This window comes from Ictalurus furcatus, chromosome 2, assembly GCF_023375685.1.
Source record: "Ictalurus furcatus strain D&B chromosome 2, Billie_1.0, whole genome shotgun sequence".
In the NCBI taxonomy this organism is placed as follows: domain Eukaryota; kingdom Metazoa; phylum Chordata; class Actinopteri; order Siluriformes; family Ictaluridae; genus Ictalurus; species Ictalurus furcatus.
This window is the reverse complement of record NC_071256.1, coordinates 34,143,924-34,171,336: the sequence shown is the minus strand read 5'-3', so window position 1 is coordinate 34,171,336 and position 27,413 is coordinate 34,143,924. Positions and strand designations below refer to the sequence as shown.

The following is a 27,413-nucleotide window of genomic DNA, read 5'->3' as shown; positions in this document are numbered from 1 at the left end:
GAGATGTGGATGTATCCGCTACCACCTCTGGAGTCCTGGAGTTCCAAAAAGCAGATTGATTTGAGGTTATCTTTGCAAAACATTTACACTGCCGGTATAATGTGATGTGTTCAATATGAAGACAGTAAGGGCTCAATAGAAATAGCATACTGTATAATTACCCTGAAAGGAGGTAATTGATGTATATCTCTGGCGATGGGAAAAGGTCTTGTTAAAGAGCCATTAATTCTGAGTATGCAGTATATTTTGTGAGATATGAGTTTGATGTAGGATGCCAAACGTGGACCGAAACCCTCCGAGGTTTTAAATAGTCTTCTCTGCACCCCCCGAAAAAAGAAAAAAAAATTCTTTGTGTAAAGATAGAAAGACAGTGTTTAGTTTGTGTCTTAATGTCAACAATCTTGATGTCTCTTAGTGAGAGAAAACATTGCCGAAAAAGCATTTGTTTTAGGATACAATAAGACCGGTCTTCACGAGTCATTTTCGTCATCGGGCATTAGTGCAACTTTCAACTCTCATACGTCTCCATGTTGTGATGATAGCATCAGAACTGACAATTCATGGGAAGAGTCCCCTGATCCGTGCACTCTAGTCGTACATCATAAAAGCTCCACAGACATTTAGAACACCTGACTGACAGACTGTTAAGCCCAGGTGTTTTTTTTTTTATTATTATTTTGCTCCTGGCAGCACTTGTCAACTCAACAAATGTCAGGGTTTTCTCTCTGTCTGGGAGCTGTGGCATGCCATGGAGAATCTTACCACTTGCCACCAAGTCACAGTTCTCTTAGTTGGGAGATTATACGGATTATACGGAGATTGCTAAATACCAGATTTCATGCTGCTGTCATGCCTGTCTTTCATGTCTGAAATAAAGTCAGTAGATTCGTCCATATGCTTAGTGGTTAAAAAGTTTGGAATTCCTCTCACTGGTGACGCTGGCATTTGAGACAGTGCTAATGTTAGTTCTTGTCCTAAGATATCTGTGTCCTGCTGACATTTTTTATGCACTTTGCTCATATCCTACCACTGACATAAACTACCTTTCTCCTTTTTCTAAGAACTCCAGAAAAGATGGTCAAAGTTCCAGTGTGAGTAATGAGATCTGGATGATGTGATAGAAAATCTGCTGATGGCAAAAAAAAAAAAAAAAATAGAAAGTCTACCTGTTTTGAGCATCTATATAAAAGCGGTCAAGCCGCGCTCCGGACACACGATTTGACTGAACTTTTAATGACGCTGTTTTTGAATTTATCCCTATTGTCAAGTATATAGAGTGTCCCCAAAGTCTCCATGCATAGGTAAAAGGAACACTTTTTAGAAAAAAAATGTCTTGCAAAATTTTTCATACTTTATATATTTAGATAGCCTTTGAGAAAATCGGGAAGCTGTCGCGAGGTTGCGATGGACTTTAACAGGAAACATAGTCCCCTATGTTTTGGAGAATTTTGGGACACCCCTATTTAACCCTACTCTATAAGTTGTGTCCATGTTTTAATTCTTGAATAAGCTTAAATCACATCACAAATAACATCACACATACACACGAATAGACAGAAGGTAAGGCAGAGAAACAGAGAAGGACAGATTTATGTAAGCCTTACATCAATATTATAACCAAACCAATTGACCACCAGTCTTCCATCTCTCTCTCTCTCTCTCTCTCTCTCTCTCTCTCTCTCTCTCTCTCTCTCTTGCTGTAGCCAGCATTTCGTAGCCACTTTTAAGAGGCACTGATGCTTGAATTATTGCACTCTAAAAATTCATGCTGGTGATCCAGGCTAGAGTTTGGCAGCTTTCACCAGGCCTTGTTGTTGTTGTATGTGTGTGTGTGTGTGTGTGTGTGTGTGTGTGTGTGTGTGTGAATGAATGTGCTGTAAGGATTCGAAGCTGAGCAGGTCTCGATAAGGTCTCTACAGTTAGCCTTTTCAACGTGTTATCAGCGATATCAGTGTGTGTTCTGGAACTACAGCACAGTCTGCTCAGCAGAGATCAACAAGGTGTGTGCCGAGAGCAGTACAAACATGCGACCAGCGAAACACAGCAGTCCGTCAATGAATTAAACAGTGTTTCATCCAAATATAACACGTCCTTCTGTTCTTACAGTTATGATTCTAGAGTTTATAAGACATGAGTTTTTACTTTAGACTAATCATGAATATATTTCACTTTAACATGAACTAGTCATGAACAGATCAGGTTATGGACATTGCTGGGAACCTCTGTCATACTCGTTAACAACCTGAATCCCTTCAGTCAAAATCATCCAAACCTTCTTCATTAACTATGTGAATGTGAGGTAGTGATTTTTAGTGCCCTGAATTAGCATCCACTATCCCACTAGCCCAGAATACTGATCAGTTGGCTATAAAGACTATATAAAGCAGACACATCGTTAGCTGTAAATAAATTAAGAGTACTCCTCCAGATGAAATCCTCAATCAAATTATGATCCTATCACCATTATATTTTAGAACGCTGGATCTTCATTTTCTTTAAAACGCTAGGCTTCACACTCACCCATTTAGTGGCAAAGACCTGGATGAATGTAGTTACCCCAGATATCACTAACATACTAGTGGGACTTAAGTTGTTGATGGTTTTACAAATAATTATTACCTAAAAACCTGATTTGTTTATTAATTAAACAATTAATACAATTAGCAACATTGCATAGCATACATAATTAGCTACAAAAAAAAATGTGCTGAGTTTGAAAAATAATCCAAGTTATGTCAGCCAATATGTGTTGGGGTGATGTTTTTTGGGGTTTTTTTTTCTTTCCTTAAGCGTAAAAATGACTACAATACTGATCTGTAGAATCCCAAGTCATTATAGTTACAGTGTGCAACTCCTCTGAAATATAATTTCAAAACTTTCAATTTACAATAAATTAAGTTGTGAACAAAATGTGTACAAAAACATTTATTACAAAATAAGATTTAAGATTTGGCTTTAATACATGTATTTCAAAATTAAGGTTACGCAATCTCTGGGGGGAAAACAACAACAACAACAATACAATCTGAACCCTAAAAAAAAAAAAATCAAATTATGTCATTTAGCCCAAAGGTGAACCGTCCAGGATTCCCAGGGAAAAGTAGACACTTTAAATGTGGTCAAACAAATAAAATAAAAAAAGTTTAATATTCTAAACAAATGGCTAGTGATGGTAAACGCTTGATGTTTAGTATACCTGCTGAAAAAAACAAACAAAAAAAACAATAGAAACTTTTGCATAATTTTTAATGGGAATTGTATTGGTTTTAATGTAAACTGTAATGGTCCCTGTGGGTCTCTACTGGTAATCTGTTACCTTCTTTTGCTGGCATGTTATGTCTAATGGATACCATGATGTCCTTAGTACATCCTACTATGTAATGGAAACCATTTGGTAATTGTTTTAATGGTTTTTAATGGTATTTGTAGTGGAAACCATTACAACTTCTGTGATTGTTTGTATTGTTTTTTTTTTTTGTTTGTTTGTTTGTTTTTCAGCAGGGATATGCTTCGTGTCACAATTTAGGTCATGTTCTAGCTGGGTAGCTTGCAGGCAATCATTAGCAGCTAACAGCTTAAGTTACAATAGCTGCTTAATAGGAATTTAAGTATTTCAACAGAACATAAAAAAAAAGAAAACTTTTGATGAACCTCATTATTTTTCCATTTTGACTCCAGTTAACTCTTATTCACATTTCCACATTTCACTTCATGGATGCGAAGACTGTTATTGAGTAAATGTTGAGTGTAAACCCTCCAAAAGTGTTTAATTTTCGCTTGGAATTCTAGACGGTTCAACTTTCACCTAATTTACATATAAATATGCATTTTTTTTGTGATTAATATTTAGGGTTCTGTTTTTCTTTTTATCTCAAAACCATAACCCATCATTTCTACTAATATGTTTTTAAAGACAAATCTTACCCCTAGAATTGTATTCAATGTGATATGTATATAATTCAAAAACAATTAAAAAATAATAATAAAATAAATTCATAGTCAAATAATTTTCCAGGAATTTGAATCCTCTGAAAATCTGAATTTCAGCAGCATTAAATTTACTCTAGAATAGTTTTGGGGTGGATTCAGTACCAGCTATTCAGTAAACATAAGAGAAAACATTTCACCAGTTACTCAAACAATGTCTAAACTCAGTAGGGAACGGAGTGTTTTTTTTTTTGTTTTTTTTTTTTATCCCTTTGGTAAGTGAATGCTAGTGACCGTGATGTCAGCATCATACTGACTCTACTTGTCTGTCAGCCAACTGTGAAGAACTGATATGTAATGTGCTTGTGCTTGTCTCAAGCTAGTGATTTGTCCATCTCTGACAGGCAATAGGGTTTTGTACAAGTGAAGCCAATTCTCTCAGGAGTTTCTTGCTGTGTTTCTGTTTTTGACTGTTTTCTTGTCCAGTTCGAAGAACAAACAATGTGGCCAGCCCACTATTAGTTTTCTAGCTTTTCTTCCAACTGTCTACTGCTTTCTATACTCCATTACCTGTCCACAATCAACCACAAACCCCTGCCTCCCCAGGGCTTCTAATGACAAGAACAGAGAGAGAATGATTGGGAGAGCGAGAGAGAAGGAGAAAGGATGAGAAGGTGGCATGTTTGTCCTCATGCTCCATTACTTCCTAATGGGATGGAGTTGTCCTTATTCGGTCCGCCGTGTAAAGCCGAGGGCTGTGAAAGCACAGTCACCATTTCCTTGTCCTTAGTTCGAGACCATCGAATTCCCAAAGCAGAGTTCATTCTAGATCTGGGGGTACTGATGGAGAAAGCGTGACCCAGGGGCAGACTAGATTGCCTCTGCTCACTGCGATCCATTTTCAGCTTTTTGCATCATCACTGCTGTAAGCCTGCGTCTCTGTCTGTCCAGTAGCAGTGGAGCTAAATTTATCTCCTGCTGAACTTACTGATGGAATGATTTATTTTTTATAACATCTTTCAAACCTAAACTTTAATGCTGCCTAGTACTTAATGGACTGCCACACTCATGTTACTCTGTCTCCTCACTTTATGCAGGTTTTTACACGATATGGGAAGTGTTATATGTTCAACGCAGCTGAGGAGGGCAAGGCTTTGAGAACCACGATGAAAGGAGGGACTGGAAATGGCCTGGAGATTATGCTGGATATTCAGCAAGATGAGTACCTGCCTGTGTGGGGAGAGACAGGTACACACACACACACACACACACACACACACACACACACACACAATAAATCTACATATTAAGCTATGCTAAATCGAACCCTTACCTTAACCTCAGCAACCAAAAGGAAACATTTTGTCTCTTTTAGCTTTTTCGTGTGTTTGTTTGTTTAATTAAAGCTGCAGTTTTTGTAAGAAAGTGATGCTCCTTGTGGGTACCCGAAAGATGTCCCCACAAGGTCACAACGGTCAGGTATTCCTATCCTTGTGGAGACCTTTGTTTCCAACCAATATATAAAACCATTTCCACATATACATATAATATTCACTTAACATTCACTTTTTCGATTCTTTACTGGTTTCACCTTTCATGAACTTCATTATACAATGCATTATCTATGAATCATAATATACAGTCCCCTCTGAAAGTATTGGAACTTCAAAGCCAATTATTTTGTTTTTGCTATACGCTGAAGATATTTGGGTTTGATATCAGATGAACATGAGACCAGATCAGAATTTCAGCATTCATGTCCTGATGCTTACAGCTAGATGTGTTGAACAACTTAAAACATGGTACCTTTTATTTGAACCCATCCATTTTTCTAATTATCAAAAATATTGGAACATGTGACTGAAAGGTGTTTCCGGTTACCCAGGTGTGTCATGTTGGCTTGATTTTTAAACAATTCATAATAATCTACTCTTGGCTTGAGCCCTACATGAAGATCAGAGAGCTGTCTATGGGAGAAAAGCAAGCCATTTTGAAGCTGAGAAAAGAGGGAAAATCGATCACTGCCACTGTACAAACATTGGAAATGGTCAATACAGCAATTTGGAATGTCATGAAGAAGAAAGAAACCACTGGTGTACTAGTAACCAGACGTGGAACAGGTCAGCCAAGAAAAACAACAGCCGTTGATGACAGAAACTTTGTGAGAGCTTTGAAGAAAAACCCCAAAACAACATTTTGTGACATCACCAACAACCTCCAAAGGACATTGGTGAAGGTATCACAATCCAGCATTGGAAGAAGACTTCAAGTATTGAGGTCATACCACAAGATGCAAACTGCTCTTGAGCATTAAGATTCAGAAAACCAGACAGGAATTGGCAAGGAACAACAGAGATGCACCACAAAAGTTCTGGAACCAAAATTAACCTCTACTAAAGTGATGGAAAAGCCAAAATGTGGAGAAATAAAGGATCTGCTCATGATCCAAAACATACCATCTCATCGCTCAAGCAGGGTGGAGGTAGTGTCATGGCTGGTGCTTGCATGGCTGCTTCTACAACAGGATCACTAATCTTTATTCATGATGGTAGCAGCACAATTAATTCAAAAGTCTACAGAAAAATTGTCTTCCAATTTACAGTGAAATCCTTCCCATCTAATTGGGAGGTACTTCATCATGCAACACAATGACCCAAAACACACTGCCGACTCAACAAAGGACTTCATCCGGGGGTGGGGGGAATTGGAACGTTTTAGACTGGCCAAGTCAATCACCAAACCTTAACCCAACAACAACCGTAAGAAACTGTGGGAAGTCTGTAAAAGCATCACAAAAGAAGCTTGGTGATGTTAATGGGTCAGATGCTTGATGCACTTCTTGCAAGCAAGGGATATGCAAACCAAATATTAAGTCTTCTTTACTTTCATTTACTTTAAGACTATCTGTTCCAATATTTTTGCGCAGCTAAAAGTTGGGTGGTCTGCCACCAAAGTTGCCATTTTCTAAGTTGTTTAACACATCTAGATGTAAATATCAGGAAATAAAAAGCTGAAATTCTGATTTATTGTCTCATGTTCATCTTTTGATCTCAAACCCAAATGCCTTTCAGAGGGGACTGTAATTACTCAAATTACTATTTGTCATAGTATATATAAAACCAGCTGCACTGTATGTGTGTTATTTTAACCCCCACAGATTAGTGCTTGGAACTGTTTAGAAAATATTTCTGGGGGATTCAAACCCAAAATCCTTCTTTTGCCAGCTATGCCTCTGGGCGTTGGCCTTTAGTGTGATTCCCTGGTTGATTCCAAATCCCGAAATACATCACTCAGTGTCGAGACCTGTAAATATTTGGGGGGGGGATGACCAAGAACATGTATATTCTTAGCAGAGTTAATCCCATCCCATATAATGTTAGATCTTTTCTATATTTGGGATACAGATATATGTTTGTTTGTTTGTTTTAAACTTTACTCAGTATAATAAATTCTATTACTTAATAGTTCATACATCTGAATAGTTCACGTTAGCCCTTCTTTTTCCTAGAAACGTCCTATTCTCCTGTTAATCGATAGAAAAAAAATAATGTATTTGAAAATGAATAGCCTTAGATTACGGCCCTTTAAAGGCTCACAAAAAAAATGCTGATGTGATCCAGACAGAATTTGAGTTTGACACCCCTGGTCCACATGCTGCACGATGTACACTGTGTAGACACGCCATTCTCTATAATTTATCATAATTCGCTAGCATTACGGAAAAATTCAAACATATCCCATTCAAATAGACCGTTTTGTTGTTAATTTGTTGAATGTGATTTGAAACATTTTTTATTTAAACACACACACACACACACACACACACACACACACACACACAAAATAAATGCAGTTTTGTTAATCCTAATTTAACCGGCAAACTCCACCTCTCTGTTAAAACACACATTAGACTAATATGAACGTAATCCTCATAATTCCAGGCCTCTTAAGTTCTTATTTGTTCTTGCTGTAGTACATTAATAAAGCAGTCAAACGCTCTGTCAGTGTTTTCAGTGTGAGTTCTCTCCTGGGAGCATTACACAGAGTAAAGTGTTTCTTATTGCTTCACTGAGATTCACTCAGCCACTTCATTCCTCTTCCTTTGGGATCATTTTGTGCTCTTCATAAAGACCTATGCTCTCACGCCTCTCAATAGTGATATACTATCTACCGTAATATCAGTAAAGACTCATTTTACACCATTTATTCACACTAAAGCACACAATTGATTAAATCTGACACATTTTATCATGACGAGCTCGACATCATAATGGCCCGTTTTTGTACGAAGTAGATTTTACCATAAAAATTTCAGTGTTTTATTAGTTACGATGGATTTTCCAGTGCAGACACTTTACAGACGAGTCCATAGACCACCAACAAATTGTTAGGGGACTCATAAACCAGCCTGTTAACTAGTTTTAAACAATTTATCAACAATCGTTGATGTTTAGTACATATTCTATACACAATCTAAAGACTATCAAAGTGTTCCTTTCACTTTATTTGGATCAGACAGATCACAACCTCTACTAAGACTTTTTCAGAAGTTGTCTGTTACATTCTCTCAGTCCATTGTGAAGAATCGCTCCTAGCTGATCATTACTGACATTACTAAGATTCACCATTGAGTGCACTCTATTTCAGTTCTGGCCCTGCTTGTTTAGTTATTGAGTTTGTTTTGCCCATTTGTTGATTGCTGAACCTTTGCCTGTTTATGACTTGGACTCCATCTTTACCCTTGGGATTTGTCTGCTTTTTCCATTTATATCAATAAACCTGCAATTGCACCTAAACCCCTATATAATAATAATAAAAAGGTTTTATTGTGGTTTCTAATCAACTGTACATTATCATTTTATATAGTATAAGGCTTGTGAAATTAAAACACTATATATATATATATATATATATATATATATATATATATATATATATATATATATAGATAGATAGATAGATAGATAGATAGATAGATAGATATAGATATTGTAATGTCTTACACATGGAACGATGCAGTTACTTATTTTAAGACGAAGTCTTGCTGTGGAAGCTGTTATATAAATCAAATATAATAGGACTTAATTCATTAGGTAAAAGAGAATTTTAAAATTCAGGATGTTATAATTGGAAAAGTAATTCCCGTGGTAGTAATATCAACTTCTGTTCATAAAATTCACAATACACCCACAATGAATTGTTTAAAAATGAATAAAACTGAGCAAGCGTAACAGAATAAATGCTAAAAAAAAATAAACATTTAGACACATGGTTGGAAGCAAAAAAGGAAAGATAAATAAAAGTAAAGTCAAAACATTAAGCAATAAAACTCACTCTTGGGTGCAAGCCAAATGAGAATGGATTTCCTTTTTAGTCTGGTTCCTCTCAAGGTTTCTTCTTAATGTTATCTCAGGGAGTGTTTCCTTGTCGCGGTCACCTCTGGTTTTCCCAACCGGGATCAAATTGGACAAACATCTGGATTTCTGTAAAGCTCTATATACATTGCAGTGTTCTGCATGAAGGAGTTGTTCAAGATCTTCTCCGTGCATTGTCACATTTGTTAGTCATTACAGGAAGAAGCTCAGGGCTGTTGTTCTTTCCAGAGGAGGCTTCGACAATTATTATTTGTGTGGGTGTTGACGATTTGGAATCCACTGTTTGCAGGAAAAAAAAAAAAAAAAAAACATGCACTACTTGTGAAAATGTTTTAAAATGCCCCGAAATTCACTCACCTCATGTGGTATTCTTTTTGTTTTATATTTATTTTCATTAAGGGAGCCAATAGAGTATGCAGAGACAGTTCTCCTACGTGTCTGTTACGAGTGTGTGGGGAATATAAGTGAACACATTGAGCCGTGTTGATCCCCTCTGCTCCCTCAACATTATCTACCCAAGCCACCAGGCCGTCCTCCATCTCCCCTCCACCCCACACCTCACCTCCCTCCCAATCATCCCATCTTATTCTATGAGAGAGAGTGAAAGAGAGAGAGAGAGAGACGGAGATGGATGGGTACAAGAAAAAATTGGAAATGCAAGTTGCAAAGTAGAAGTGTGTGCATGCATATGCAATGCCTTCAATGTGTTGCAGTGGCCAGAAAAAGTTTTGGCTTGAGGTTCAGCGGAGGTAAGGTGGGTGGAACTCAACAAACTCTGTGGACTTCTTTATTAACATACGAGGTCGACTTTTGCTTGCTGTTGCAAAAGAAATCTTTGATTTCATCCACACATATTGTGAGTGTTATGAAAGAATACAGATGAAACTCCAGTCCATTCCAAAAGAGCAATATAAAGTGCTTTCACTATTTTATTTCGCTGTTTTTTTTTTTATTTTGTCTTCTGATTCTTCTTGGTTGGTAGATTTGGCTAGAGTCTACTTTTTTAACAATCTCTTTTCAAATTCTTCATTCTGATTGGTCAGAAGATGTTGATTATTTTCCAGAACAGCAAGGCTGACAGAAGTTCTGCTTGCAAGACAAATCACGGGTTTATGTTACTGAACTCATTCTAATACTTTATTGTTTCAGTAGTTTCACTGACTGCGTTTACATGGACAGCAGTAATCTAATTATTGACCTTATTCTGAATAAGACAATATCCTGATTAAGGTGTTTACATGAGTCACTTTTAGAATATTCCATTCATGTTTCCGTTTTACATGTTATAGAACATAGAGAGATTAACGGTACACATCATTACGTCACCGCGCCACGCCGTACGACATTCCCTCCAGAATTTCACGTATCGACATACAGTTGGTCTTCGTTATGGAACCGTATACAGTTTGGGGTGTTTTTATTTTACATTTTTATGAACGCTTCAAGTGCAGTTAATTATTTGTCGTGCTGTACGTGCTAATAGACGACTGCTTGAAGCTGTGGGCTGCGTCCCAAACCACGTACTTACCTACTGTATTGTAGTTGAGATACATGTATTTCGCCTACTATATAGCAGGTAAGTACGTGGTTTGGGACGCAGTCGTGCTCTCTTGTTTGCCGTCAAACTGTTGAGCGCTGCCGTGTGTGATCGTGTCCTGTCGCAAAATGCGGTGAAAACTCCCACACGACGTTAATAGTGTGATTAAGGTGTGTACATGTCTGTAACGCACGTCGATAATGCGACTATAACAGGAATACTCCACACGTCTTAATTCCATTTGTGTTTACTTCGAGTATGACTTTAATCGGATTAAGGTCATCGATAATCCCTGTTTACATGCTAGTTTCTTAACTAGAGTATCGTCTTAATCGGGTTCATATCAGATTATTGTTGTCCATGTAAACGTACTGAATGTGGTGAAGTTTTCTGTAAGGAGATGTTATTTACACAATAAAAATAGTAAACTACAAAAAATTGTTGGCAAATCACTGTGATATAAGAATAACACACTTTGGGGTGTGCTGTTATTGGAAACGAATCAACTCCAGAGTGTTAACAATAACCTCGCTTCATGTCCTGCTGCATCACGGCACCCTGTCGTTGATTATTTTCCTATAACAGCACATCCCATGATGTTTCATTCCTCTCCTCTCTTCTCCTTTGCTCTCATCTCCTCTTCTCTTATCTACTATTTTCTTCTCCTCTCAATTTTTCTCTCCCCCTTTCCTCTCATATGGACTTTTTCTCACCTCACCTCATCTCACATCTTCTTCTCATCTCTGCACATTCCCTCTCCCCTTATCTCCTCTCATCTTTTCTTAATTGACAGTAAGATGGTTTGCCCTTCTGAGCTATGTAAAAAGGTGCATATCCTCCACAGTGGTTAAGTTGTGGTTCCAGCTGGAGGAATATACTTGACCTTGCTCTCTTCTTCACAGCTACAAAAAAAAAATGACTGTGTACACTCAGCACTGCAACAGACTGAACCTATAGGGGGCTTCAAAATACATGTTCCAGTTCATCAACCTCTGGCCCTTACTGCTTCTCTTGGTGTTTATACTCTTATTATTTATGGGGTTTGTGCGTGTGTGTTTGGGGGGTAGGGGGTGCTGTGGGGGTGGGGGTTGTGCATGTGGGTGTATGTGTGCTTTCTGTGTTTGTTTTTTTTCCCATTGTTTCTCATGTTTCCTGTACTCTTGTTAACTCCAGGTTGTTTTTGGTCTGCTAAGCAAACAATGCTTTTGCTCTCTCCACACATTTGAGAGAAGATGGGGTCACACCCACACAGATTGTTTAGAGGCTGGAACCGATGAAACACACCAGAGTTTGGGGGGATTTTCTGTGAGAATGAAAAGAGCAGCTCACGGAAATGTAAAACAGTCTGAGAGAAGGAAAAAGCAGACTAACCAAAAGAGAGAAACTTTCCATCAAAGTTCTTTATCATTTTTATTCCTCTTTCTCGTTCTCTCTCTCTCTCTCTCTCTCTCTCTCTCTCTCTCTCTCTCTCAAATTCTGATTATATGTATGCATTAATTACATAACCTACGGTAGTATTATGATTGTATTTCTCTTATGTTATGTTATGCTTTAATCCCTGTTTACGTATAAAAATAAAAAAAAAAAGCATTTGTTAGCTGACTGTCACTAATGTGTTTGCTTAGGACAGTCAGTTCAGTCACAGCCTGACAGTGTGATTAATATAGATTGTGTGTGTGTGTGTGTGCACATGTTAGTATTTGGTTTGTGTGGCTCTCCCTCTGTCTGTGCCGCAGCCTAATGCAGCTCATGACACAGCTTGAGAAATAATATAAGGTGGCAGTTTCCCAGAAAGGGAAGATATGACAGCACTCAAAGCTAAAGGCGAGAGAAGGCTGAAATGTCAGAGAGAGAGCGAGAGGGATGAAGAAAGACACTGCGGGGTTGGAGATGGTGTTAATGCCAGTCGTGATCAGCATTGGGAGCTGTTAGAGCTGCACGACATGAACCAGCCTTTAGTCATGAGGCAACGTCAGTGGGATCTGAAAAACCAAATCCCACAACGCTGACTAGATACAAAACCGGGGTCCCTGGTTTAACCAGAGACTTAATTGGAGTTTTTTTACCAATTGATTTGCATATGTTTAGTTTTTAAAGGTGTAAAATATTGTACAATTGTGAGCCAATTGTTGATTAAACAAAAGCAATTTTCAGATAGTTGGTTGGTTGGTTGGTTGCATCAGAATTCCTTTAAGTGTTTCACAACAATGGCGATGAATACTTAAGCATTCACAACTTAATATTTTTTGTTTGTAAATAATTTTGCGATATTAATAATAATCGATTAATATTCAACTATATTGCTTTTTCGCCTCCACTTTAATATTATAAACTATTTTGGGAAGATTCATGACATATAATCCCAATTAAGACCATTTACTTCCAGGTGGCTACACTATAATATGTGGAAAGGTTCAAGGGGGCTGAATACTTACGCACTGTATTAAAGTTGCAGTTTACAACATTCTAGTGCTTCTAGAGTACAACATATCATTTCAAAGTTATCTTAAAATGCTTTCAGTTTTCTGAATATATATATATATATATATATATATATATATATATATATGTGTGTGTGTGTGTGTATATATATATATATATATATATATATATATATATATATATATATATATATATATATATATATATATACACACACACACACACACACACACACACACATATATATATATATATATATATATATATATATATATATATATATATATATATATATATATATATATATATATATATATACATATATATAAAATCACCCAGAATAGGACAGGTTCCCTTTAGAGACTGGTTCCTCTCAAGGTTTCTTCCTCGGGTCATCTCAGGAAATCTTTGCTTACCATCATTGCCTCTAGCGTGATCTCCTCATTAGTCTTCTAAATCAGACAGTAAGATATACATCCTTAATGATGTCTGCACACTAATGCATTCCCTTATTAATTGGCCCCAGTGTGTGTAAAAGATCAGATCATGTTATATTTACATCATTGCTCTGGACACTGATTGTTTCTGGACACTGTTTCTGTTGGGAACCTTTGAGGACATGTTCTCCTGCCACAGCCTCTCAAAAGATGCCTGCTGACTCAGTAGATCTTGTGTACATCAGAAGCTTTTGAGAGTGTGAAAGATGGTGTCCAGTTGATGTTCTGACTCTGGCCTCAAAGATCTTGCTTCATAAATAATTACTCTGCAACCTAATAGTGTTTTAACATGCCCTTGCTGACTCGATCTCACCATTTATCCTTGCTCCCATTTTAGGGATGTTTTAGCATTTTATTGACTCAACTGTGTCCCTGGAGGTCTTGTTATGTGGCCATTAGAGGGTTGGGGGATCAACTCAAAATAACTATAAAACAGCCAACAAAGCTGTTTGTAAGTATAAACAGGAGCGAGTTAAAAAAAAAAAAAAAAAAAGAACATTTCTAACAACAAACTTCATTACTTTGTTCTGCTGGCTACTTAGCAAACTGATATGACTTTGTCCAACTCTTCAAATTGTCAAGGAAATGACTAGCTACATTGTTTTTGCTGCTCAGGTCAAGTGTGCACCTAACCATCTGCTTCTCGTCATGTGCTTTAAAGTGCCTCTGAAATCAAGAAAGGGTGTTTCAGAGCTATCCGTACATGTAGTTAGTTTTGGAGATTCATTTTTAATTTTATAAGTTTCTTAAACATTTTTGATGACTCATGCCCATACTGTTCTCTAGAATATACAGCAAACACTATATGGCCAAAAGTTTATAGACTATCTATATCTGTTTTTTTGTACATCCCATTCCAAATTTATCCCCGCATTTGTTTTTATAATAACTTCTACTCTTCTTTCAAGAAGATTTTGGAGTGTTGTTGTGGGATTTGCTCATTCAGCCACAAGAGCTTTAGAGAGGTCAGGCATTGATACCTGGTGTGCAGTTGGCGTTCCAGTTCATCCCAAAGGTGTTCATTGTGGTTGAGGTCAGGGCTGAGGTCAGGTTGGAAACACACTATTGTATAGAATGTCTTTGTAGCATTACAATTTCCCTTCACTGGAACTAAGAGGGTCACACCTGCTCCAGCATGATATTGCCCCTTGCCCAAATTGCAGTCCATGGAGAAACGGTTTGCCAAAGTTGGAGTGGAAGAACTCACGAGTCCTTACCTCAACCCCAGTGAACACTTTTGGTATGAACCGTAATGTCAAAAGCACCACAGGCCTCCTCACCTGACATCAGTGATGCTCTTGTGGATGAATAAACACAAATCATCACAGCCACACTCCAAAATCTAGTGGAAAGCCCTCTCAGAAGGTTATTATAAGAACAAAGAGTAAATCTGGAATGGATTGCTCAACAAGCACATGGGTGTGATTGGTCAGGTGCCGCATACCTTTGGCCATATAGTGTACTTAAGAACATTTAATTTTGTAAGGAAATCATATGAAATGGACTCATTGATTTTGCTCTTTCTTTCCATATAATGTTCTTCACACATCAACGGCTTTATCTGTGATAAGATCCATAGCATGGTCTCTGCGTCTCAATTCTGTAGGTCTTAATTCTGTGTCACGATGCACTGGAACAAAGTTGTTTTCTGTTCTTGGAATGTGTTGTTTTGAGCATTCCTAATCACCCCGGCTTTCACCCTCACTCTGTCTCTCGGTTCTTCTTCTTCTCTTATTATCTGATAGACTAGACGTCTTTAGTTCTTATATCACTCGAACCTACGTAATAGATGTTTTCGTTTTATCTGTGACCTGTTCCAATTGACATTTATCATTCTTTATCAGTATTTCTGTGTGTGTACATGCTATGCCTTCTGTATCATTACACTAAGAAGCTTTCACTGAAAGATGGAGTCGGTGTGACTTCTTCCTGGGCCCAGACGAGAAGAAATCAGCCAGAACAGGGTTCAAATTTTGGTTCTGACTGGTATCAGACAAAGAACTTAACAATCTGTGATAAATATATTGTTTCTAGAGAAGGGGTGTCCAATCAGAACACTCCTGAGTCTATTGCTCAACTGATTAAACAGGTGGAATCAGGTGTGGTGCCTATTTGATTGGAATAAAAACCTGCACCCACACCGACCCTTTGCAGATAAGATTGGACACCCCTGTTCTAGAGGGTACGTGTAATTATAGTGTAGATTTATTCCTCTATTTTCCCTCTTTGTCTGTCATTTTTCTTTGTATAGAGGAGACGGCTTTTGAGGCAGGCGTGAGGGTGCAGATCCACAGTCAAGCCGAGCCTCCGTTCGTACACGAGCTGGGCTTTGGGGTGGCTCCAGGGTTTCAAACTTTCGTAGCCACTCAGGAACAGCGGGTGAGTGACAAAAGTCCATCTTCTCCCAGCTTTTGCTTCATCCATTCTTCAGCACATCAGCTCTCATATTAAATTGGTTGTCCTTGCTGTTGTGTATTCGTATGGTTCTTTTGGAGTGTTTCTGTGTGATTAGGATTCCACTTGGCCCATTTGCTTAAGGGTAGCATTGAATAAACTTTTCTGCAATATAAGTGTGTCTGATGAGACTGAGTCTTCTTGTGTGCACAGCAATCTCATTCTGTGCCATGCTTCTTTCATCATTCATCTAACCAGTGTTGAGACTTTTAAGTGATTATGTCCTTCATTTTGTTTAGTTTTTCTTTCGGTTTCTCTCCAGACTCTTTGTGGGTTTTATGGACTCTGTCTATGACCTTGCACTTAGCTGGCTCAATGCCAGACTTTTACTGTCAGCTGCTCTGCCTGGCCAAAAAGAGCTAAACGTTTTAGACCCATGGCATTGTTCAACACTTTCCACACTAATGACTAATTTCACCCCATCATGTCTAATGGTTGCCCGCTAATATCTCATGCTGATCAGGGCCAATGATCATCGTAAAGTATTTAACAATTCCTGCAGTTTAACCTTGTAATGTCAGTATGTTATGGGCTGTTTATTTTTCCTGCCTCATTTTACTAATGATCTTTATTGTGGACATTTGACTGCTTCACGTATTAAACTGTCTTGCTACTTATTATGTACAAAGCTCTAATGAAACTTGTTGTGCTAGTAAAGCAACATCTACTGAAAATTGCTGTAGTAAAATCTGGCTTACCAATATATAACCCTAGCAGCAGCCTACAATGCAATAAACTGTAATAAAATAAATAAATAAATAAAAATGTTTTGGTATCTCACCAGAGGCATAGAATTTGGGTCTTAAGTGTGGTAGATTCACTATGCAAAGCAAATATGAATTTACTAGTTAAGTGGTGGTGAGGTGGCAGGTGAGTCAGTGTTAGGGAGGTGGTTCAGTGGTAAAGAGGTAATGCTGTGATTCAGTGGTGGGGAGGTGGTTTTGTGGTATTTAGATGTGGTAGTAATGTGGCTAATTGGTAATGAGGTGGTTGAGTACTGATGAAGTAGTTCAACGGCAAAGAGGTGGATCAATGGTGATGGGGTAGTTAAATGGTGGTTCAGTGGTGTTGAGGTGGATCAGTGGTGGGGGATGTTTCAGTGCTGGTGAGGTGATTGAATGGTGATTAGGTAATTCCATGATGGTGATGTGGGTCAGTAGTGGTAAGCTGGTTTAGTAATAGAGGATGGTTCAGTGGTGGTGAGGTGGGTAAGTGGTTTGAGGTAGTTCAGTGGTGGTGAGGTGCTTCAGTGGTGATGCAGATGTTTAATGGTGGTGAGATGGTTCAGTGGTGGTGAAGTGGTTCAGTGGTGAGGGATGTTTCAGTGCTGATGAGGTGGTCCAGTGGTGATAAAGTAGTTCAGGGGTGGTGAGATGGTTTAATGGTTATGAGGTAGTTCCATGAGGGTGATTTGGGTCAGTAGTGGTGAGGTGGTTTAGTAATAGTGAGATGGTTCGGTGGTGGTGAGGTGGGTCACTGGTTTGAGGAAGTTCAGTGGTGGTGAAGTGGTTCAGTGGTGATAAAGTAGTTTAGGGGTGGTGAGATGGTTTAGTGGTGATGAGGTAGATCCATGATGGTGATGTGGGTCAGTAGTGGTAAGCTGGTTTAGTAATAGAGGATGGTTCAGTGGTGGTGAGGTGGGTAAGTGGTTTGAGGTAGTTCAGTGGTGGTGAGGTGCTTCAGTGGTGATGCAGATGTTTAATGGTGGTGAGATGGTTCAGTGGTGGTGAAGTGGTTCAGTGGTGATAAAGTAGTTTAGGGGTGGTGAGATGGTTTAGTGGTGATGAGGTAGTTCCATGATGGTGATGGGGGTCAGTAGTGGTAAGGTGGTTTAGTAATAGAGGATGGTTCAGTGGTGGTGAAGTGGTTCAGTGGTGATAAAGTAGTTCAGGGGTGGTGAGATGGTTTAGTGTTGTTGAGGTAGATCCATGATGGTGATTGGGGTCAGTGGTAGTGAAATGGTTTAGTAACAGTGAGATGGTTCAGTGGTGGTGGGGTGGGTCACTGGTTTGAGGAAGTTCAACGGTGATGTAGAAGTTAAATGCTTATGAGATGGTTCTGTAGTGGTCAGGTGGTTCAAATGTGATAAGTGGTGGTGGTGAGGTGGTTCAGTAGTGTTGAGGGAGTTCAGTAGTGATGAGGTGGTTGAGTGCTGCTGAGGAAGTTAATTGGTGGTGATGGGTCAGTGGTTTGGTTTTCATTTGGTTCTCTCTCTCTCATTGTATCTTGTGTCTTATCTCACAAACAAATGACCTTGTGTTGCTAAGATAAGGACTAAATTCTGAACAATTGTTAAAGGGTGACTACAATTGCTTTGCAAATCTAAGAAGATACAAGAACCTCCCTGTAACCTTTTAAAAAATCTTTATTTTTCTAATCTCTGCATGGAAGATCCGCTAGGGGTAGGGATGTTTAAAAATAAATAAATAAATAAATAAATAAAATTGTGTGCATTAATAATTCCTATGTTACATAAAGTTTTTTTTTTTCCTTCAGTCTGAAAAAGTAATTGAATCACACTCGAGGTGATGATGAAATCTTCAGTAATGTGAAGTTGTGATTTTTATGGCACTAGAATTATTATTGTTGGACCAATGCTTCTTGTGACAAGCTAAATTTTTCCAGATTAGTTAAGGTCTTTACTTTAAAAAAAAAAAAAAAATGTATATATTGATTAATGTTGCCGTATACGTATTTCAGATGTGAAATAATTAACAGGCATGTATTTGCATAATAACAATAGACCCTGGCAGAAATGATGATGAGCTCATAATGTGATCAAATTGGTGGTGCAATAATCAAATTTCCTATTCGTTCTTGTTTTAGAGCCTATGTAGCAGTTTTTGTCAGTCAGCTACAGAATGCTTAACATTCCAAAGATTGCAAAGAAGGGTACGCAATTACAGGATACCAAATGTGACACATTAATTAGATATATTGTATAGCAAGAGAAAGCCATCTGTAAACCAGAGCATAGGGAGGTAAGGCTGATAGTCATATGTTTTTTTTTCTTCTGCTTTTAATTATTATTTAACTGTTCTCCAACCAGAAAGGTCAATTGCCAACCAATTATCATTAGCAGTGATGGCATAGCTAGAGGGAGGAATGAGTCATGGATGCAGCCTTGCTTAAAACCCACACTGACAGAATGAGGGAGGGAGAGTGGGTAGGAGAACAAATGAACGAGGGGAATTGAATGCGCTCTCTGGGTCTTTAGTGATGAGGAATGAAGCCAATATTTATTTTAATGGAGAGGTGCAACTACAGACAAAATAAAACATTGTAAGAATTGCATTATAGTCTGGTTAAACATGTGATATGATTTGGTACCACTTTCCCTAACTAACATTATTTACAACATTATAAACATTGAACTTTGGCATGAATAAACTTACACATTACATAAAATTAATGTGTTTAAAATAATGTTCGTATTAAAGTAATGAAATAATGAAAACTTTCATTCACCAATGTTTAGTCCATCAATGACTATAATAAACCCATGTGAAGTAAGATAACTAATAAACTCCAGCCTAATGCTCATTGGGAATTGCAATGGCATAAACATGAACTAATCCTGGTGTTCTTTATGGAGTTAACATTTAAACAAACAGCAGTTAAGTGCTAATTACGTTGGGTCATCTTCAAAGTTGGTGACAAGTCAGAAACTTAAAGATATTTACTCTCTGTTCTCGATTCAGAGTTACGTTTTGCAGGTGCTTCATTTACTTTTCGAATTATTAAAATGACCCGAATACAGTTCATGCCTTTGAGGTTGCCATGTTTTCTTCTTGGGTAGCACTCTCTTTCTTGGTAAGAGATTTTCAGCAGCACTTGAAGAAAAAAAAAAAAAAAGTGTTGTCAAATGCAGTAAGATTCTAGCATAAAAATCAAAAGACAATAATAAAAAAAATACAATTTAGAATAATGTGGTGATATAATAAGAAGAATTCAAATAAAAATCATGTACGTAATTTTAGAGTTAAATTGTCATTCTGTGCATTTAACTCTGAACACAGCATTTTGTTATGAACCATTAGTCATGGTTTATTATTGCTAAGGATTACTGTTTGTTAAAGTTTAACTAATGTCTTAAATAATGTGAGTTAACGGAGTGTTCATTTAAAGCATTAGCTATTAACGTCACTTCAAGTGTTCATGGATGAAGGTGAGAGAGGGGTGGTGGTGTGTTGACAGTGAATTTAATATGAGCTAATGAATTTTCTTTCAGGCTCCTTACACCGAAAGCAGAGTTTAAGACTTTAGTCTTCCAGCACCTTGGTGATGCCTTCTAATATGACTCTGGGTCTGAGTTTGTGAAATGTATGGAGGTCTGACAAAATGTATAAGGTGTCACTGTGGCTGAAATCTGGAAAGCAGACAAAAATAATCCGAAGATCAGGTTTCGATAAATGTTCTAGCCAGCAGTTCTTTACAGAACTGAGTGAATGAATCACAGATTATTTCCCATCAATATTAGAGTGATCAGAGATCAGTGGAGTAAAGAGACCATGATTAGCCTCATGTTTTTAAATTCTGAAATGATTTTTATCTCAATTGATGAGACAGAAATTCAGATGATGTGGATGATTTGAGAATGCATTTCTTATTGTAAACTTATAATTCTTATCATTCTTTTTGGCAGTAATGTTGTTTTTCCATAAGCGGTAAATGTAGAGGTATGGGGAAGCACAGTGGCTTAGTGATTCGCACGCTTGACTCGCACCCTGAGGGTTGATGGTTCGATTCCTAAATTGTCTGTAGTGTGGTACTAGTGTGGTACTTTTACTTTTGGGTGGTAGCTAGATGTTCAAATGCTAAAACTTCACTTCTCTTTGAGATACATGCAAACAAGAAACATATTTCAGTTGATGAAAGTCTGTCTTTTTCAGAACTATATCGTTATAGTCAGAATTTGAACACGTGAAGTGTTTTCTCAGGGTTACGTATACTGTAAATAAGTTCACTCCCAACATATGGCTTCTGCCAAAATATTCAACATTAGAACGTCACCCACTAGACTGCATTTTTGCCACAGAGTTATAAACCACTGTATAGTATGTGCATTATATAAGTAGTGTAAGGTTGTGTTTTTATGTTAGTGTGTATGCTGCTCCCATTTTTCAGTAACTGATTTCAACCTAAGCAGTAAGAACAGGTTTGTATGGCATGGCCAGACCATATTTCAAACCCATTAGTAGTCTATCCATTGAGGGCTTGAAGTCTATTTTTCCTGAATCTTCATTTACTTTCATGCACTTTAGCTCTGATGAAAGGTACTTTACTAGTTAGAGACAGGCTGGAGCAGGCAAGATGCCTCTGCTACCCTGTGCCCTTGATTAGCCTGCCATTCTAACCTGCCGGTTACCAAGGCAATGGAACAGACATCCTTATTAAAAAAAAAAAAAGCCCCAGTCCTTTCATTCCAATGGTCATTTTATGCCGACAGGCCAAAATTATATATATATTGCCATTTACAAAATAAGATCACTTGGCTCTCCTTGGGAGCTGTCTGTTATTTAAATTGTGCTGTGAGTGTGGGAGAGCTTATTAGAAGTCATTATGAACCAAGTAGAAAATCAGTTATGGCTATGATAAAGAGCAGAAAAGATTGGGCAGTCATGCCATCTAACTTCTGATGGTAATGTGGATAAAATATACTTTCAGCAAAAATGTCCCAAAAAAATCGTGAATAGATATACAGATTAAAGGAGGAAAGAAAGAGAAAACAACATAACATGCATTAATAGGATCTTAGGCCTCTATAAGCCACCACAGCAGTTTGAATGCACCTTGGCACAGATTCTGCAAGTCTCTAGAAGTGTTCTGGAGGGATGAACACCTCCTCTCTACACTGTAAATATGGATAAGTTCATCTAACTTAAAAAATTTGAGGAAACTAATTAAATCAAAAATTTTCAGTAGATAAATCAATTTCTTTAAGCCAAAAAACTTAAATATAACAAGTTTGAGTTCAATTTTTGTCATATCTAAGTGTATTCGGCTTAAAGAAATTGATTTATCAACTTAAAAATTTTGAGGTAATTTGTTTGCTCAAATGTTTTGAGTTAAATGAACAATCCGGTTTGACACTGTAGATATTTCCTCAGTTGATGTTTTGATGGTGGTGGTAGAAAGCGCTGTCTAACACATTGCTCCAAAATCTCCCATAGGTGTATAATTGGTATAACATGAGTTACATCGTTTTCATGCATATCAACCAGCCCTGGTGCTCTAGAACAGGATAGAAATGTTTCATTATAGAATAAAGGTGATCAGTCAGAAGAACTTTCTATTGATTTGCAGTCACGCATCTCTCTTAAGGCACAAGTGGAGGTGAAACCTGCTTGGGAAAAAGGAAAAAAAAATACCCCCATAGGATATAGAGCCAGTGTTTTTCTTTAATTTGTCACCTGCCTGTACCTTGTATGTTGTTCAAGCACATAACACATTAATAATCCCTCAAATACACACACACACACACACACACAGGTTTTCGGGGTTTTTTTTTTTCTTCATCTTAATAAATATTTGATCATTCCTTGATGCTTTGTTAGTGTTAGGTCATCTGGCTGAGCATGAAGTGGAAGCTTATCTGAAGGCTTAAGAATCCTCATGCTGTGTGTGTTTGTGTGTGTGTGTGTGTGTGTGTGTGGAGTTGCTATATTGACCTTATCCTTCTGTAATGTGGCATAATTGAGTCATGAGACACAGTGAGTGGGTAGGTCAGTGTGAAGGATCAAAGGTTTTATTAAAACAGTGATTCAACAGTCTAAATATTACTGAAGCTGAGCTGAAACAGAATGGATTGGCCTTCTTCTGTGAACTTCTAGAGGATGCAGGTTAGATTGTAGAGCATAGATTGAATTGTATTGTCTTGTAGGTTACATGGTGCTTAAAGGACATATGTATCATTTATTACTGCAAACTTTATTACGTTCGATAGAAAGACTCTAGGGGCAGAGTGGCTGAGTGGTTAGCACGTTTGCCTCGCACTTTGGGGGCTTCCTCCGGGTACTCCGGTTTCCTCCTCCAGTCCAAAGACATGTATTGTAGGCTGATTGGCATTTCTAAATTGTCCGTAGTATTTGAATGTGTGTGTGATTGTGTCCTGCGATGACTTGGAACCCCGTCTAGGGTGTCCCCTGTTTTTTGTCCCGCGTCCCTGGGAAATGCTCCAGGCTCCCTGTGACCTTGTATAGGATAAGCGTTATAGAAAATGCATGGAGAAGTGGTCTGTTTATTATTTTACTTATTAGATTATATAATTATTATTCAGTTGTAAGTTGAATTTTTATGCCTCTGCCACTAGATGAAGGAAGCGTTATGTTTTTCGGTTGTCCGCCAGTCCATCCATCTGTCAGTCTGAGATTCTCAAGAACAGATGGTTGAATGTTTGTAGGATTTATATAGAGTTAACAGTATAACCAGAAGATGAACTGTTTACATTTTGGAATTGATTCAAACAGGGTCAAGGTCACAGGAAGGTCAAACAACTGAATGGAATAGATTTGTTTGACTGCTTTGTTTTTTTTGTTTGTTTGTTTTTTTTTTTGTTTTTTTTTTGTTTGTTTTTTTTTGTTTTTTACTGGTTTATAGTTTCTGTACTTTATTATTAGTTTGGATTAGCTTAGTCGAATTGTATTATGTATTGTTGGTTTGTAAATAAGGTTCCATCATTGTATTACAGGTTTGTATGCTAGCTATAAATACTAGACTATAAAATCAGTGTTTATTACTGATTTGTAGGTGCAGGAAGTTACTGTTTATATTGTGTTATTCATTACAGTTTTGTTGACGTTAGATGGTATTTTGTGGCTATATACTGTATGTTACTGTATGTTACTTTTTCTAAGGTAAGATGGTATTTAAAGCATACACTGGTTTGTAGTTTAGATTATGTATGTAGATAGTATGTATGTAGATTTAATACTGTTTTTAAGTTAGATATATAGTATGTATGTAGATTTAATACTGATTTTAAGTTAGATATGTGGTATGTGTGTAGATTTAATACTGTTCTTAAGTTAGATATGAAGTATGTATGTAGATTTAATACTGTTTTTAAGTTCAATATGTAGTATGTATGTAGATTTAATACTGATTTTAAGTTAGATATGTAGTATGTATGTAGATTTAATACTGTTCTTAAGTTAGATATATAGTATGTATGTAGATTTAATACTGTTTTTAAGTTAGATATATAGTATGTATGTAGATTTAATACTGATTTTAAGTTAGATATATAGTATGTATGTAGATTTAATACTGATTTTAAGTTAGATATGAAGTATGTACGTAGATTTAATACTGTTTTTAAGTTAGATATGTAGTACATATGTAGATTTAATACAGTTTTTAAGTTAGATATTGTTAGATTTTAAGGAATCTCAGATTATGCCTTTCAGACCTTCCGTCATGCTTTCTAGCCTTTTTACTTCTATTAATTGTTAGGCAGGCATGATGTTACAGATGGTCACAGACCAGAGTGCAGATTATTGACAGACAGATAATCACTCAATTATACTACAACGGTTCCAAATACACCACACCAGGGAAGAAAGAAAAACACTTACCCTGGTCCGGAGTAATCCTACTTCTGACACCAAATTGTTAGATTTTAAGGAATCTCAGATTATGTCTTTCAGATCTTCCATCATGCCTTCCAGCCTTTTTTTTTTACTTCTATTAACTCTTAGTTCTGTGCTATGAGCGAGAAAGTGTGATTTACCACAGAGTGTTCAGGCGCGCCTGGAGGGGTCTAAATGAACACGCACTGACACATTGCTATTCACAGAGATTTCCGTTTATTTCATCTAGAACAGAAGTATTTATACACATAGATAACAGCATTGCGTAGGTGGGTTTGTTTCTACTTTTGCAGGTGCTAGACAGATTTAGACAAAACACACAGCACACTACGAAAATAAGTCTTTTCAAGATATAGAAAATACATGTGTCAGCTATAATAAAGGATGGCAGTTGATCAGCTTATTCAAAGAGGTAATAAAGTGAATACATTCATCATAGGTATTTGATTGCACAAAACACACAAACAGAAGCTATAACCCAGTATTCCCCATATCTAAGGTGTCTTAATAGCAGTTCATAATATAAGAGAGTACATGATAAAAGAGAATTCCCATCAGATATGTAGTACGTATGTAGATTTAATACTGTTTTTATGTTAGATATGGAGTACGTATATAGCTTTAATACTGTTTTTAAGTAGATGAATTATACTTTACTGTGTATGGTTAGCTGATGTTTAGGGAACGTGTTTTACTGTTTTGTTAGGCTAAATTGTCATTTATTCAGGTTTGTTAGTATCAAGGGTCCATTTGTTACTTGCTTTATTAGACTGTATAATTTATTACCTGATTGTAGGTTAAATTGCATTATGTATTAGTTTATAAATTAGATGGTATGTAGAAGATACATTTCTTATTATTTTTAGGTTAGATGGTATTTGAAGTATAGGTTAATTAATGGTTTGTATGTTAGATTGTATGATTTATTGTAGTTAGAATATACACATGCACATTTATTACCAGTGTGCAAGCTACAGTATACTGTACAATGTGTTACTGTCTTGTAGGTTCGATTTTATAGAAAGAATGGATTTTTTTCCTGGACTGTATGCAACAAAAAAAATTATGCACGTCCTTCATGCTTAAGAACACTTCTTATTGCATTTCTCATATATCAATTCGAAATGATATTTATATGATTTTTAAATTTTCTCTACTTTTTAATCACTTTACAACAAACATGCATAATTTAAGTTCATGTCATGGTTCTACATTCCTACCAAAGGTATGTGTTCCAACATCCTCTTTAAAAATTATATAAAAAATTATTTTTGAAAGTAAATTGGCTTCGCTATAACCTCCAAGCTTTTGCAGTCTGCCAGCTAAAGCAGTTAGTATTGAGTTAGAGCTAAATGTAATAATCTGTGCCTAAGTGGTCTTTTGAGTTTCTGCCCCATGACACGGACTTTCAGCTCTGATTGCTGTTTTTTTTCTTGTCATGCCTAGGCTAATAGGATAAGCCATAAGTTATGTCATCTTCCTCAGCTGACAGACATAGTTATGATTTAATCTCTGGCAGTGCCGGCAAAATTTAATTTCCCCTGCAGATATCATTTTCTGATAGGGATCGACTTGGATATTGGTTCTTTAATCTGGGTCTGGGAGGCACAGTTTCTTCTCTTCACACTCACATGGTAAGCCATGCGGCATCATCACGTCATATGTCTACACTGTAGACTACACTGTAAACATCAGGCATGTTGAGCTACTGGGAAGTGGGAGTTGTTAGATAAATCAAAGAGACCATACTCCAGATTGGTTATTTTGATGAATGTTTCTTGAAAAAAATATATATTTTTTTAAAGTTCACTTGAAGGAAAACAAAACAAAAAAAAAGGTAGAGTTTTTATAATCTATAAAGGACAAATTATTTACAGAGTGCAGCTTTCTAATGTCTGATACCTATAGCTATATGTAAGAAGCTGGATCTTACATACCCAATTTACAAAGCTAGCATAAAGCTGTAGTAGATAAAGTTCAACTGCTGACAAAATTTAGCATAACACTATATTATAAGAATGTATTCAATGATTATCATAGAGTTAGTTGGCAAAGTACATAAATCACTACAAAATACAAAATTCAATACAGAAGTATGTGTTCTTTATGTCTGGATGCTTTCAGACTATTTTTAACCAGGAGTGCAGAATTTACTTGTACCTCTATGGGAAGTGGCTGAGAATGAGTTTGCTTTTGAAATGCACTTAGTGGAGAGAAGGCTTTGAGTGACATCGAGTGCTCAGATCACAGCTCAGGAAGAAAGCAAGAAAAACGAGCATAAAGGACAAAGTGTTGGTGAAATAGTTTGTTTTGTTAGTGAGTGAATATAGAAAGTTGTTGAATTGAAGATATTTCATTCATTGCCAATATTCCAACAAAAATAACAATAGGTCTATTTTTTGGGGGACTTTCAGTGGTACAAAATATGATGTCTCACTGGATAGTGGTTGGATAGTCAGGGTGCATAAGTTACATCTCAGATTTTCTTGTTTTTCTGCCTCTAAAGACACAAACTATTATTCTTGGTCATTTATTTATTGAGGAAAATGATCCAGTATTACATATCTGTGAGTGGCAAAAGGATGTGAAC

General features: G+C 37.0%; 1 protein-coding gene across 1 annotated transcript in view; it reads left to right on the top strand.

The window, feature by feature from the left end:
- LOC128617685 (acid-sensing ion channel 2-like) overlaps nt 1-27,413 on the top strand; it is a 162,106-nt gene that overhangs the window by 114,182 nt on the left and 20,511 nt on the right. Inside the window, exons 2-3 of the mRNA XM_053640829.1 lie at nt 5,025-5,175; nt 16,030-16,157. Coding sequence (XP_053496804.1) covers nt 5,025-5,175; nt 16,030-16,157 — 279 coding nt within the window. The remainder of the gene's footprint in view (nt 1-5,024; nt 5,176-16,029; nt 16,158-27,413) is intronic.